The 14771-nt window shown below is 36.4% G+C and overlaps 1 protein-coding gene across 5 annotated transcripts in view; it reads right to left on the bottom strand.

Annotated features, from left to right (window-relative positions):
* SEPTIN7 (septin 7) overlaps window positions 1-14771 on the bottom strand; it is a 66493-nt gene that overhangs the window by 14004 nt on the left and 37718 nt on the right. For all 5 annotated transcript variants that reach the window (XM_072853661.1, XM_072853665.1, XM_072853664.1 and 2 more), the window contains exons 3-8: window positions 13997-14103; window positions 7570-7670; window positions 6841-6975; window positions 3674-3791; window positions 1721-1813; window positions 413-509 (exon numbers count right to left, since the gene is read on the bottom strand). In XM_072853661.1, coding sequence (XP_072709762.1) covers window positions 413-509; window positions 1721-1813; window positions 3674-3791; window positions 6841-6975; window positions 7570-7670; window positions 13997-14103 — 651 coding nt within the window. The remainder of the gene's footprint in view (window positions 1-412; window positions 510-1720; window positions 1814-3673; window positions 3792-6840; window positions 6976-7569; window positions 7671-13996; window positions 14104-14771) is intronic.

Raw genomic sequence — 14771 nt, 5'->3', positions numbered from 1 at the left:
GAAAAAAAACAAATCCTTCCAGAAACTTTAAACTGAATTTATGCTAGTCAAGCTGGTCAAATTAACATTTATAATGTGAATACTCTAGAAAGAAGAATTTAAGAAATACATATTTCAATTTTCTTCATATAAAAGCTAAGGATGCTAGCAAACAGTTGTAATCTAAGCCTCATCATTAACTGCAGTACATTGCTACAGATTTTACAGTTCCACAGTAAGACCAACAGGAATCTGCTTGCAGAGTTACATGTTGCTGAACCTTTACCTTCTTCCAAGACTGTCAGAGTAACAAAATGGTACATTCAATAAATTTCCAGACCAAAGCACATTCAAATTAAGCATTTCAAACATTTCAAATACAGACTAATGTCTAATAAGTTTTAAATGGATAAAAATAATGAGAAAGCCTTACCTTCTGCAACACCCCATGGGTACTGCCTTCCTCTAACTCTCTTGCCATTGACTTCAATGATCGTATTACTACCTACCACAGCAAGAGGTAAACGGTCCTACAAGATAAAGTATTACTTTAAAATCAAAATTTCTACTGCCACAAGATACCGAAAGCATGCTTCCCATGTATAAACTTGACATAAGCTAGTTTGGTGCTATAACACTGCAATGCAGCTTACCCAAAGTGCAAGAGTAGTTATGTTTACTGGCCTTTGCCTAGTTTAATGACATATATATATACACACACCCCTTTGAAATTCCTTACACTGTTGTATTCTGTAAATCTAGTTAAGAAACAGACATTACTGTTACTTAGTAAGCTAAGCAACAGGCAAACCATTTCCTATTTACTCGATTGTACAGTAATTATTTATCAATTCATATTCCCACTGGCTACAAGGACTGTTACTTTGACTGGATCTTGTATCAGTTTTCAAAGGTTTGGCAAAGAACTACTTCAAGTTCTTGTTTTCAGCTGAACCAAAACCCCCTCCAGTGTAACAAGCAACAAAGGAGCCAAGAGCAGCTTCAAGTAGCTGAAAGGAACAGCATACAAAGCTAAGTATTTTGAACTTTTGTCTTTGCTTTTATTCTGCTCTTCTCCTTTAGGCTTAGTCCCTGAATATCTTCCATTTGTGCTATTTGTGTTTATCTATCCTAGGTGATTCCCACAGTAACAAAAAAAATTAAAAGCTCTTACAGGCCGTTAAAGCTACTGAACAAACAGACACAAGGCTAAAGAAACGTATAAAAGATGGACTCCAACATAAAAGAACAAACCAAAACCACAAGTAAACAAAGAAAAAGCCTTTCAACAGCCTGACAGTCCTTTTGATTTTCTTTAGTCATTAGTCTCCATTAAGGTTTCAGTATATCAATTAGACAGCTATTAACTGTAATGCACACACTCTGTGCCACTGCACACCTCTGTCTGAAAGACAACCCTTGCCGCTTTCAAAGCTCAGAATCAAACAAAATGTGGTGGGTGGATAAAAGTCAAATAGGGATGGAATAAAAAGAAAGTGATCTTTCAAGATTTTATTAAATGAACATGTGATCTAGTGCTTTCATTCTGAATTTTAGCCATTAAAGGACTTAAGTCATCTAAGAACGTCATTCACTGCTTCTGCTGAGGAACAGTGACTCTTAGAACAGCTTTACATCTGATTTTTATCTTCTAAACCTTTTGGTGGGCTCTTCATTAATGACAAAAAGCTTTTCACTCCCCCCCCCCCCCCCAGCAGTTTTTCAAAAGAAAATTATTTACCTTTATCTTTTTAACAATCTTATTTTCTTCTTCATCATCTGTTTCTGGAAACTCATATATTTTAATTTTGTGTTCTTGGATTTCTTTCATTATCTAAAAATAAAAATGTTATTTGTTTGTTTGAGGAATTCATACTTTGTAATAACTATTTCTTGCTCCAATCTGATTCTCCCTCCTTTTGATACACAAGATCCTTGCACATTAAGGTGACTAAGTTACACCACAAAACTTGCACATGTTTAACACCATCACACGACCCCAAGGGATTATTAGCATGACCATATCTCCTCAGCTAGAAGACAGGATCAGAGCCAGAGCCCCACAGCTAACAGAATACTATCCATCAATACAAAAGGCAGCAAAAATGAACATCAGTTTCCTACAACGGGGCAAACAGAGATTTACACTAATGGGAATTCTACCTGCACATGCAAAAACTAATACAATACAGCTTAAATTCTCAGACTAGTCTTGCAATTGAGTCCCTTTAAAAAAAAAGAAATATTTGAATAGAATAACTGCAGGCATACTTCAGCCCTTTGAGATCCCACAATAGCTACCGCTGTCGCTCCTATTCTTTTCTGTTTCTAGCTCACCTGAGCATTAGTTGCTTGAAGCAGGATCACCTGCCTATTTTAATAGAGCTTGTGACTGACGGACTGACTCTAGCAGTTAGCGGTGTTGAAAAGTATTTGCAAGCACTAATGAAAATTTAAGAATAACTGACAGCGTCATCAAAAATGAGACTGTACTGTTTTGGTGCTCAATTTGTCTGAAGGGTATTTTTAAAAACAAGCTGATTAGTTTTCCAGCATTTTAGAACAGAAAAATATTAGACCATTTAGCTGACAGCTACACTGCAGAGCCCTGGGGAATATTTCTGGTTCATGGGTTTGTAATCTTATAAGAATGTAAGTTTCCAATTCATGCAAAGACTTATTTTCAAAGTTTGATTTGGGAAAGTCTCCCCTATTTAACATCAACTCATTGATAAAGCTGATTATATATTGAGAAATATTCTGCGTTCTACCATTTTTTCTCCCTTTACATAAAAAAACCTAACCAAACAAACAAAAAACAAAACAAAACAAACCCCAAAAAACCAAACACAAAACCAAACATGAAATGCAACCAGAACAGACTTCAGGTCTATAGCACCTTGCTTAAGTTTCTCCAAGGCAGCAAATGTCCTTTAATTTTTAGTCTTAAATCAAGAGTTTTGCACACAACATCTCTTAATGCCAACTTCTTTTCAGAACCTGTGTTCTTCCAAACTAGGACTGGACACAGTTCAATAAAACAAACTTCATGCCTTGTCTTGTCCTGTTCTGGGTCCTCCTTATCCTCCTCATACAATACAGCAAAGCCTAAATGTTCTATTCTGACCATGTAGCTGAAATAAAACATAAACCACTTGGAGACATCAATACCAAATTTATTCTACAAATACAAAGAAATTATATCAGTTGTATCAATGTTAGAATTATCTCAGCATCTTTAAAATGTTTTACCACAGCCCAAGACTGAACAACAGGTATACTGATTCTCATCTAATACCTGAGGCATCTTTAATAAATACAGTGCATCAACACAATACAATCAATAATACTGTAATGCTGTTGAATACCTTTTTTTTTTTTTAAACACACAACTTCTGTTAGGCTCCTAAATCTTGAAAGCTCCCTTCCTCCCTTACTGATTTTTATCTCAGCAGTGAATTATTTCACTTGCCAAGACTCTACTGCATTTGAAACCTCTTCCCCTGAGGATAGAAACAAGATTATTTCACCAAGAAATATAATTAAATCTAGAGATATAAATTACTTAGCTTTGCTGTCTCAAGTCATTGCTTCAGGGTTTAAACTTTGCATGTAAGAAGTTAAATATCACCATTTCCATAGGGATCAACTTACTAAATTATCCCATGTTGTAAATACTAATCTTTCAACTCACCTGTTTTTTAAACTGTTGGCATTCCTCAGGTGTAAGTGTGTCTGCTTTGGCAATAAGTGGAATGATATTCACTTTTTCGTGCAGGCGCTTCATAAACTCTATATCCAAAGGCTTAAGTCTGAAAGACAGCATAAGTTTTGCAATTTATATTAATTAAACAAGAATGTACAAATGATTTGAGATTTGTCCTGACAACTACTCTTAAGACACTGATTTATGAGTGACAGATGCTTGAATGAAATTCAAAAGGCTATCTGCAACTGATACAGGAAATCCCCTAGAATCATGTAATACCAGAGGAATAAGTCGTAAGTTAATATTACTAGTAGTCATGAGATTTCTGCTAGCTGAAATTACACTCATTTAAGCAAGTGATAAGAACCCTCCTACGACGGTACTAAAGCTCATGTCATTAGCTGATAGTTCATGTAAAGCCTAACTAGTAAGAGTTTACAGTTGTGAATCATGCTCTGTTCACATATGCAGTTTCAGTTTCTGAAAGTCATGTTTATTTGTATGCTTCTTCCTGAGAATGGGCTGTGAGATTTTCTTATACATTAGATTGCTGAAGACAGTAAACTCTGTGGCCTGTGTACAAACGAAGTAGAAATATCTCATCTCTAAATCGCTATGTATAATAAAAAGACCATTATGAGAGTGGATGAAAATTACATAAAAACTAAAACACCCACCATATGGGTATATAAAACCATAAATGTGGATCAAAGTTGTCAATATTTCCTGCTTGCTAAAGTAAAGCCACAGAGGTTTTGATGCATTAGTGCTTCAGAATTACAGCAAGTTTAGTCAGGCTTAAAGGATTTAACAAGATTATTTCTCATATAAAAGAAATTAGGATTAGGAACATTAAAACCAGATTCATTTGGTACTGAAATGTAGCTTCTTCTCTAAACCATATATAAAAGAATCAAGAAAATGTTAAAGAACACATACTTAACTTCACTTTGACATTTTCTACCTGCCACTGAATTTCTCAGCTTCTCAACATGTTTCCATTAAATAGCTAATACTGATGCACATCTAGACTAAGAGCACTGGTTTGGCTATCCATTCACCTTAATATGCTTCCCCTCTCCTCACTTCAGAAAGCTACCTAGGGCAACACCAGGTTGAAGGGCAGTTGCCAAAGCAGAATAGTTCAGAATGACAACAGTACTCACCTCAAGGTCTTGAGTTTACAGTGGAGACTGAAGCAGGAAGCCTTTACATAAAGGTCCTAGAATTGCAGAAAGAGGCTGCAATTCATTATCACCCTGTTCACTTACCTGGGAGGCTCCTCCAACCCCTTCACTCTCTCCCCCTACCCCCACACAAACTAACCCATCAGTTCAAATGTTTATGGGGATACCAGCTAAAAATGGTGGCATGCGTTAAATGGAAGGACCTAACCTGCAATTTTTTTTTTCTTTATAAATTGTAACAAGCTGGCTTTTATAAATGTATTAAGTCATAAGGACAAACATGTAAGTTCACCTACAAATCCTTTAATTCAATGTAAATACAATCACACATTAAGAGTAAAGAGTACACTACTCAATGGGTTACAAGTGCTGCTGTCTGCACAGGAAACATGACCAAAGACTGCACCGACACAAAAACCAGGTAGGAAGTGAGCTATGTCCTTTCAGAGAAGACAGTATCTTAAAAGAGGAAATGAATGCTAACAGCAGCACCAATTTTCTCTGTGCTCCATTTGTTTCCTTAATTAGATGACAATTCCAAGCATTTACTCCAGTAATTGAAAAACACTATGCAAACCTAGCTCAACTTTACACATTCCCCCCCTCCCCCAAGAATAACATGAAATACTTGTAAAAGGAACATACTTTTCCAGCTTTTAGTCTCACAAATTTAGTGCCCAAAACTTAATTTATCTGAAGCATTACCTTCCTTTATTTTTCAAAAACAATTTGTACCTCCCACTGGTTTAGAAAGTTTTAACGGATAAAGGGGAGTGTGGGGGTGTGGAGGGAAGACATGTTTTTTTGAATAATCTGAAAGCTCAAAAAAGATTGACTAACACAAGGAATGGATCATCTTCCCTTTATTTAAATGACATTTTCACTTTGCACACTACTAAAACAGTGTATGCCAAGGATTCAAGTGTTTGCATTTAAAATTGACATGCATGTTGAGGAAAACTGACATTACAAACATGCATGTTGAACAACAACAAAAAATGTTTAAGGCAAGCCTACATAAGGAAAAAAAACCCACCAAGAAAAACTCTTCTCCACCCCCCAATTTTTCTTTCCAAATTTGAAGTCTCTGTCTAGTTTAAAATGATTAGAACTATTCCAATGCTAGCTACAGAAGCTGTGTAATAGCTGGCATTTTTCACTGCCTGAGGAATATTCCTCAGAATTCCTTCATTACTCCCTTCAACAAGTTTTACTACTTTTGACCCATACAATAGAATAGGCTATGTATCTTCTCCTCCTCCTGGTTTTGAAGGTATAACTTAAGAGTCTCTGACAAATTTAATCAGTCATAATACAATGATAAAATGCTAAGCAACCAATTTCAGATATAGTCAATCTGCACCTAATACACCCTGGAAATGCAGTTCTCTCTCTCTACCACTAGATAGAAGTCTGATCAAGTTAAAAACTAAGCAGGGGTGGAAGATTGCATAATAATTGAAAAAAAATCCAGAATACCTATATTGGAATGGTCACTAGACAAAAGATTACACCCCAAGTGAATTAAAGCATGCTTATAAGGATGCATGAAACTTCCCATCTTCAATTTATCATTACAATCAAAGGGAGGGAGGGAGGAAGAACGGAAAGGAAAAATCCTGTTGCTTGAAGTCTGAACCAGTTTCTCCTTCTAATGTGAAGAAAAGACACATAGATCACAAATAGACCTGGCACTTGTGAACACTTGTGTATTTTTAATTGTTCTAATACTATTTTTCTTGTTATGTAATTAATGTGCAATCATGTTTTCTGGTGTTCTAACTTATTACTTGTCTGGCTTGCTGATGTTTGACAAGCCAAAGTAAGCTCATCTTTGAAATTAAGCATGGTCTGCAGGCCATTAAGAAAATCCTATTTGGAACTTCACATAACTAAGAATGCCAAATTTGGATGTTTATGTGAGATAAAAGACAGAAAGGAAACATAAAATACACTAATACGAACCCATGTCCTGAAGGAGCAATGAAGTATAAACAACACTGCACTCTATTATCTGGCATCTGACGTCTGTTCACTCGAGATTCTGCGTTCAGGTAGTCCTCAAATTTACTGTCAATGTAGTCGATAACTGGCTGCCAACTGCAGAGGTTACATGAACAAAACCCTGTAAGTTATATCATTTATGTAAAAAAGTCTGTCTTTGCTAAGAAATAGATGTACACTATTTCCCATGGCTTGCCCTTTTTTTTTTTTTTTTTTTAAGTTAAGAGACTTCAACACAGCACATTTTAAGTGACCAGCTCCTCAACATACAACCGAGCTACATAGCTCTGGAGATACAACCTGTGAAGTCACTGAAAAACCCTTTCAAACACAATTACCTTCATTGTAATAGCATTAAATAGAACACTTAAGAACTGTAGTCAAAGGAATATGCTTTACTGGTTACATCTTGTGACAGCACACAAGTTGGTTCTGCACACTGCCTGTGTGGATAAAGAACCAGATGCTCCATTCACTTTAAAGGGAAGAGCTGATAGCATTTCAATCAAGTTATGAAGGTACTCAGAACTACAGTATTTAAAGTTTTCAGCTAACTGAAAAGTTTAAAAGTGTTAATATTTTAACTGAAGATTGAAGTGCGCATTTAAAAAAAAAGTCACAAGGTATTATCTCACACACACAAAATACAATTCAGAATTATTGTGGGAGAACGTACAAAGAATGTCTTACCAATTACTATTATCCACAGCATCTCCAAATCCTGGTGTGTCAACTATTGTAAGTAGTAACTGAACACCACCCTCTTTGATTAAAACTTTTGACTGCTCGACCTGCAAAATGAATAAGGTAAGTTTAAATTTTTAGCAATTTAGTCACCCATCTTAAACACTGGGAAAAGCATTCAATGAATAAGAAGTCCAACAAAGAATTGCTAACTTTTCTGCTTCAGAGGGATACTGGGTCCATGTTTTGCTTATAAAATCCCAATAATTTGACAATCATTCATTATTTTTTTAAAGAAAAAAAGGTTCATAATTTAAATAAAGTCAGTGATAAAAGAACCCATCTAAGTATACATGATATCTTAATACTTTAACTCCTGTTGAAACAGGAAAAACCCTAACCAACACTACTAATTCCAATATTTAAAAAAAAAAAAAAATGTTCTGAGATATCCAGACATTCTGAAAAACCAGGCATTATACTTGATGAAATTGTTAACTTTGGTCAAAGAAAATTACACTTTTCAAAACTAATCCTCCCCCCAAGCATCTTAGACACTACATTTCTAGTCCTGTTAATGTATTTTTAAGAATATATTTATTCTTCAGCTAGTATAATGCTTGGGAAAGGAATCATAGAAAGTGATGGTTTCCTGTTACAAACAGATTGATATTGGAAAGTAATACAATCTAGCTGCAATCTGCTGAGCTAGACCTCATGTGACCGTAATGGATTGGTTCATGTTAGCTCAGGTCACTGATGGAAACCTGGCTCGGAAGGCAACTGCATCAGCACAAGGCATGATGCAAGATCTGGGTGTGGGAACGCGTGCCTCAAGTTGTGACCACCCATCTGCAGCACAGCTCAGTCAGCTTGCAGTAAGCATGTCAAACAGATTAAGCATGTCATGACAGAAAATTTAGGCTAAACAGCAAATGGACTGCTACACCCCCTTCCTTCTCAGTAATTATTGATAATGCCAATATCAGGTGTATTTGCCTGAGAAAGTACTGTACACCGTCGTATCAGTCAGTCTGAACCACAGCAGTAAGAAATGACAAACTCATGTTAGCACGTTGGCTCTGTCCAATTGCTCACACATTTAATCATAGTTTTTTCCCTGATATTAAGACAATTTATGTTAAATCACTAGTGACACCATTTTATAGGTATGGATTCAAGCAATCAACTGCGCGAGCCATTTATTCAGAACCACACACAAGTTGGCAGACATTGATGACACCTTGTTGCTCATTGCTTAACATTTTTTAAGCTTCCTGAACCGTAACTGGGGAGATAAAAGAAAGTTATATTTAACTAGGTGAACACCTTCAAGAACATACAGTAATGAGCTTTCAGACAGAGTAGAAACTTGGATAATAAATGCTATCTGGATGGTCTCTTGACCAGCTCAAGATTTGAGAGAGATCGTATCAATGCTGCTTAAGCACTTGCATATCCCTAGTTAAATAGGTGAAACACTCTCTCACAGCCACACCTGAACATTGTTGTAAACACTTTGCAATCACTGGTTATGTGATGCAATATAAATCTACAAGATAAATTAACACTCTGCAGAAAGTCAAACTAAATACCTCTTGCACAAGCAAAACACTGATTCTAATTCAGAAGAGAATATACAGAAACACAGAAAACAGGAACTAACTGCAAAGAACTAACTGCAAAAAACTAGCTCCATATTTAACCTCTGAGTATGCAGGATGCTATTTTTATCTACGCATCAGTGAGGATCCTATCGAAGCCAGATCAATCCCTTTCACTGCTAGGTCTCAAAAAATTAACTCAGCTACACTATGGTTATGTACAGCATGCAATCATCATGAGCTAGTTCCTCACCTAACAAAAAGACAAAAAACTATCAGTAAGGCAGCTTCATAAAACAAGAGTCCCCAGCACCGGGCTACCTGGATGCTAGTCACAGAAGAATCCAGGTTGGGGTGGACTTCAAGGCCACCCAATTCAATTTCCTACTTAAGCAGGCCTTACTGCAAGGTTAGGAAGGTTTAAAAAAAAAAAAAAACAAACAAAAACACCCAACGCACGCACACCAGCCTAAGACACCACCAAGTTACCCTTTCACTAACTGTACAACTCCTATCCTTCCAAAAGTGTCCAGTCCAAAGCCATGAGAACCTAGGACTACACGCAGTGCTTTAAAAACTTGCATTTTAATTGTGATTAATGTATTTTTCCCGCCTCAAGAGTTCTATAGAGAAATTTTATTGTACACAATCAATGCCAGAACTGAAGACAGTAATCCCCAGCCACACAGTCAACTCAGCCAAGAGTTCACTACTCACAAGCTTTAGTACCCGAGAGATTAACTTCTGATTCTTTTTGCTATCTTGCACATAGTAACCACAAAGCCCTCCTATAACAAAGCTCTCCACAAGTATAAGAAACCTGTAACACTTTCAAAATACTAGAGATGGTAATGTTAAGAGCTGTACTCTTGCCAAGTGCTACAAGGTATCAGCTTTATTCTCCAGCACAAAAATTCCCAGCAAGAACCATTAAATTATTAAGCACTCAGGGTGGAATGCTTTTACAAAAGAAGCAATTAATAAAACATTATCTTGAACACGTGTTTATAACAAAGGAAAAGGAAGGTCAGGAGATCCTCGGAAATGCCACACCAAACATTTTTCCTGATTCTGTACACTTGTAAAATGTAAGTGTGGCTGAATTTGTGAAGTCACCTTCTGACAAATGGCCTGCAGTAACTGAATCTCTGCAGACAGTGCTAATACCTTACTGGGTGGTGAGGATGTAAATTTATTCTTACTTTTCATAAATTCATGTAGGTATCTTGCTATCTGAGCAGGGTTTTCAAAAACCTACAGAACAAGAAACATTAGTTGATCAAATTAAATGTCCTATGCTTGTGTTACGGACAATCAGACCATATCCACCATATATTGTAAGCAGTAGAGACTATTGGTAAGAGACAGTAGGTGAAGAATCTGCCATAAAGCTGCAATAAAGTTGCATTTTTCTAACCTAAATGGATGTGTCCATACATGGTCAAAGGCACAGAAAGCAGCAACATCTGGAAGAGAGCCAGAAAACCACTGTAAACTAGTGTCATTCATAGTTAAGCATCCAACTGCATCCTATCATCTGATTCACAAGTATTCCCAAGGGATTCATGGAAAACATTAGTTCAAGTCTTGGAATTTAAAACTTTTTAATAAAAGTCTCCTCCAAACAGCCATTTTCCCATGCACTCCAGTCAACTGGGTCACACGGGTCTCCTTGGCAGTTACTACATAGCATTCATGACATGATGCTTGTTACCATTTGGCTACTTTTAATGGATTAAACAAGCCTTTACCCATATTCCATTCAAGATAGTCAAATAATGATCAGAGAAAATGTATTTCATACCCCATCATTTCCGAAGAAGTTTCCTTTGAATTCATCTGACACCAAATCTCTTACTATTAACTGGTTTTCTGTGTCTTCCATTAAATCAGTACAAAGGACCTGCCTTACAAAACAACTTCAAACTGCAATTGTTTTCAAGCCCAAACCACAGTTTTTACTTATCTATGCGAGATTCTCGTATACAATTCCTGATCAATAAGTTATTCCCACCATTTAAGAGCAGGCAATTATTACCACCAAGATTTTAGGATGCTCTGGTGGCCTGCCTCATCTCTACCCTACAAAACTCTTGACATCCTCAACTTAGAAAGGTTTACACCGGCAAAGAGCATAAATCCCATGGATCCAAATAGCAGCTCCCACTGTTAATTCTTTGATTTAATATTTGACTGGAATCACCTCCACATCATACACATAATTGCCAGCACACACAATTTTCAAGGTTGAAGGAGGAAACAATTTTATCCTTAGACACTGACACCGAAATAAGACAGTTTCAGTTTCCTTCTTAAAATGCTATGCATACTGATTTTTCATTCATCACAACAAGCAACTGAAAGCAAAGCAATGTTGCACTACAAGTATGCTCAAACATAAAAAATGCTTATTAAAGTAAGCAATAGTTTCTAAGAGGGAAGGTGGTCTTTAGATATATTTTATTGCAATCATATTATTTGCTAAGTTATGATAGACCCCAATTCACTACTGAAAATAGTTTTGGCTAGCTCTCGGCCACCCTCAGGCTTTAGCCCACACAGTGGAAGTCGGAAAAAATGCAACGGCTTTTCAGCCAGGGCTCTGTTCAAGCCCTTTTTTTTTTTCCAGCTTTACATACATGCCTAAAAAAAAATTAAAAAAAATTAAGCGAAGCTTCCTGAAAAGTATGGGGGGTTTTCTTCAACCAGTAAATTAATATAAATCAAACCACCTCTGAAGAACTCGAAAGGTCAGGATGAACAGATCATCTAATGTTGCCACCTAACAGATGAAAGTACTTAACTCAGATTCCAGAAGCTACACACACACAGATTTAGTTCTTCTTCCACTGATCCACCTTTAGCCAGGGTGAGACTGAGTTATCTTTGAAAGATGTCTTTTTTTGTTGTTGTTAGTTTGTGTGTAAATTCTTCCTATGATTTTTCCCAATTTAAAAAAACCTTCCAATGACAGGGAATCCAACCCACCATTAAGTTATTTAAACTATAATTCAATGAACATAACCTGAATTGGTTTAGCTTCTGCTAAACCAAATGTGTAATCAACAGTAATGAAATCACACTATATCTCTCTTCCAACAAAAAAGAAGTCACCCTTCTACTTAGTTTTCCAGCAGCCACTGATTATTTCATTAATAAGTATGTTATACCAGAGCTTAACTATTTGCACACCTTTTCCATCCCACTTAACATCTCTTTGAAACAGGTACATAAATGCAACCCTTCTAATTCAAATAATGGTCTAATACCCCTGCTAACAAGCTTTTAAGTCCATTTTGTCAGAGTCACTATGGTTTTACATTAAACTGATAAAATAGCATAATAGACATGACTAAAGCTTAGAAAAAAATAAATATATTATTAATCAAACTCAGGATGTTCAAAAGCTTTCTTCCAAATTAGAAAATTGATATTCTGCAACAAATGCATTTTGTATTAGTATTCAAGACTGATGTTGAGCTAACTGACATGCAATGTCATTTAACCTTCTTAGTATGAGCATAACTTTTTCCTGGCCCCGTGGTAATTATTCAGTGTTCTGAGAATAGATTAAAAAAGCCTTACCCAAACCCACAAACAAAAACAAACCAAAAGCCCCACAAAAAACGTAAGGTCAGTGGATCATAGCATTGGAGCACAGTTATTCAATTCCATTGAATAAAAAAAAAAAAGCATTCAGTGTTACAACTTCTGTTTAGCACCTTGCGTACCCTCCTAACTCAACACAAGGCTTAACTGCTTTATGCCAACTCTGTAATTGCACAATCACTTCAGCCACAGCTGAGGTGGTCTGAGACTGTCATTGTCCAGCAGAGTTCCTCTAGCTGCAAAACAGCAGCAATAGTGAGCACCCCCGGTCCTCATCTGCACGAAGCAAGATTATCTCAAGCTATCTTCACCAAAGTCTTAAAACAAGTGTCCGACGTGCATCAAGAGAGACGAACGGAGCTCACGCATACTTATTCAGCTACTCAGCTCTGGAAGCAGAAAATACCCCACTGAAACATAATTATTTCCTAAACTACCCACAACATTATTTCTTAGTATTAGGTTTTTGGGGTTTTTTTGGTGGGTTTTTTTTGGTTTTTTTTTTTTTAAATGACCATTTTATAATACAAAAAGCATGCTCCTTTTCTCGAGAGAAAATACAATTGATTAGTAGCAAATTATTAAACAAAACAAATGGATCAACTTCAGTTTTCCAGTGTTTGACTAAATATTTCAGTTGTTCCTGCAAGTGCATGGTACATCTTCTTTGCCTATGTAGTCTAGTGCTTAAAGTCAGCCAGGTTCACCCTAGTCCCTGATGTGTTTCAGAATAACAACTTATAATAGGCAAAAAATGTACCACAAAGGATACAGGCCGCAGAAGATTGGTGGATACTTTTATACCTTAGGTGTTTACATTTATGTCAAATTCTTTAACACACGTTTTCTAAAAGCCTGCCTTAAACATTCAGGGGCTTTACTGCACATCTACTTATTTCTACAGATATACTCAATATTTTAATTGATAATAAAACATTCCATTTCCAAACAGGACTGCACCCATATGAGGTTTCTAAAGTACAGCCAGCACACAAAGTACCTCACTTCAGGGCTCCCACACTTCAACACGCTACAAGTTTCGGAACCTGGAAGTTTTGTATGGCTACGGTACACTGAAAGACACACCGAATATTTCTTAGTGGTTCACAACATGGCTAAACTTATTTGAAATATAGGTGCTTATGTGATAACTGTATCGCCTTACATTACTAAATTGCAAGTTACATTGTTGAAGCTGCAGTTTTTTACCCCAGACATACCTGTACAGTCTTTTTAATTCTGTGTGAAGGACCTGGGTACTCTGGGGAATACAATTCTGTTAAGAATAATGAGTTGATTAATGTTGATTTTCCCAGTCCAGATTCACCTGGAAGAAAAGAGAACAGTTTCAGTAAAACCAGGAGTATCTCACGGAGTATAAACATTTAGATCTACATTTCAAATATTCTTGAAACTTAGTACCTGAAAACATGCACTGTGCTCTAAGGCTTTGAGAATCTATCTTCTTTTCCAATTTCAAGGAAAACCCTGCAAATCCAACTGTCACTGTCGGATTCTATAGACATTCATTTTTCTGATCACATTAACTACTGAATGCATTTAGCACTTCTCCATTGCTCCCATTACAACACACAAAGATGATATTACCCCACATTAAATTTTGTAAACAAGCTGTCTTCCTGGTATGACTTCCTATCATAACACTAAAGCAGACTAAACTATCTCCTTTATTTCAAGTATTATTTGAGAGTCTTTTTGTCAGGGAGGGGAAAAAAGAAGGGGGGAGTGGGAAGAGAGATTGAAATTAGTTTGGTCTAACTGCTAAAGCCACAAGAGCTAAAATGAAGTTTCAGAACTATGTGGTTTGCCTGGGAATTTTGTTGTTGTTGGGGCAGGGAAGGAGGATTGGATTTTGTTTGTTTTTTTGGTAATTTGTTCATGAGCAACAATAAGTCAGTCTTGCTAAAGAATCTGGAGACACAGGCCATGACCATCCAAGCAAAGAGAGCTACAATTCAAGCAAACGCAGTTATA

This window comes from Ciconia boyciana, chromosome 2 (assembly GCF_034638445.1).
Source record: "Ciconia boyciana chromosome 2, ASM3463844v1, whole genome shotgun sequence".
NCBI classification, from domain to species: domain Eukaryota; kingdom Metazoa; phylum Chordata; class Aves; order Ciconiiformes; family Ciconiidae; genus Ciconia; species Ciconia boyciana.
The sequence above is the reverse complement of the archived record's forward strand: the minus strand, read 5'-3'. Positions and strand labels throughout refer to the sequence as shown.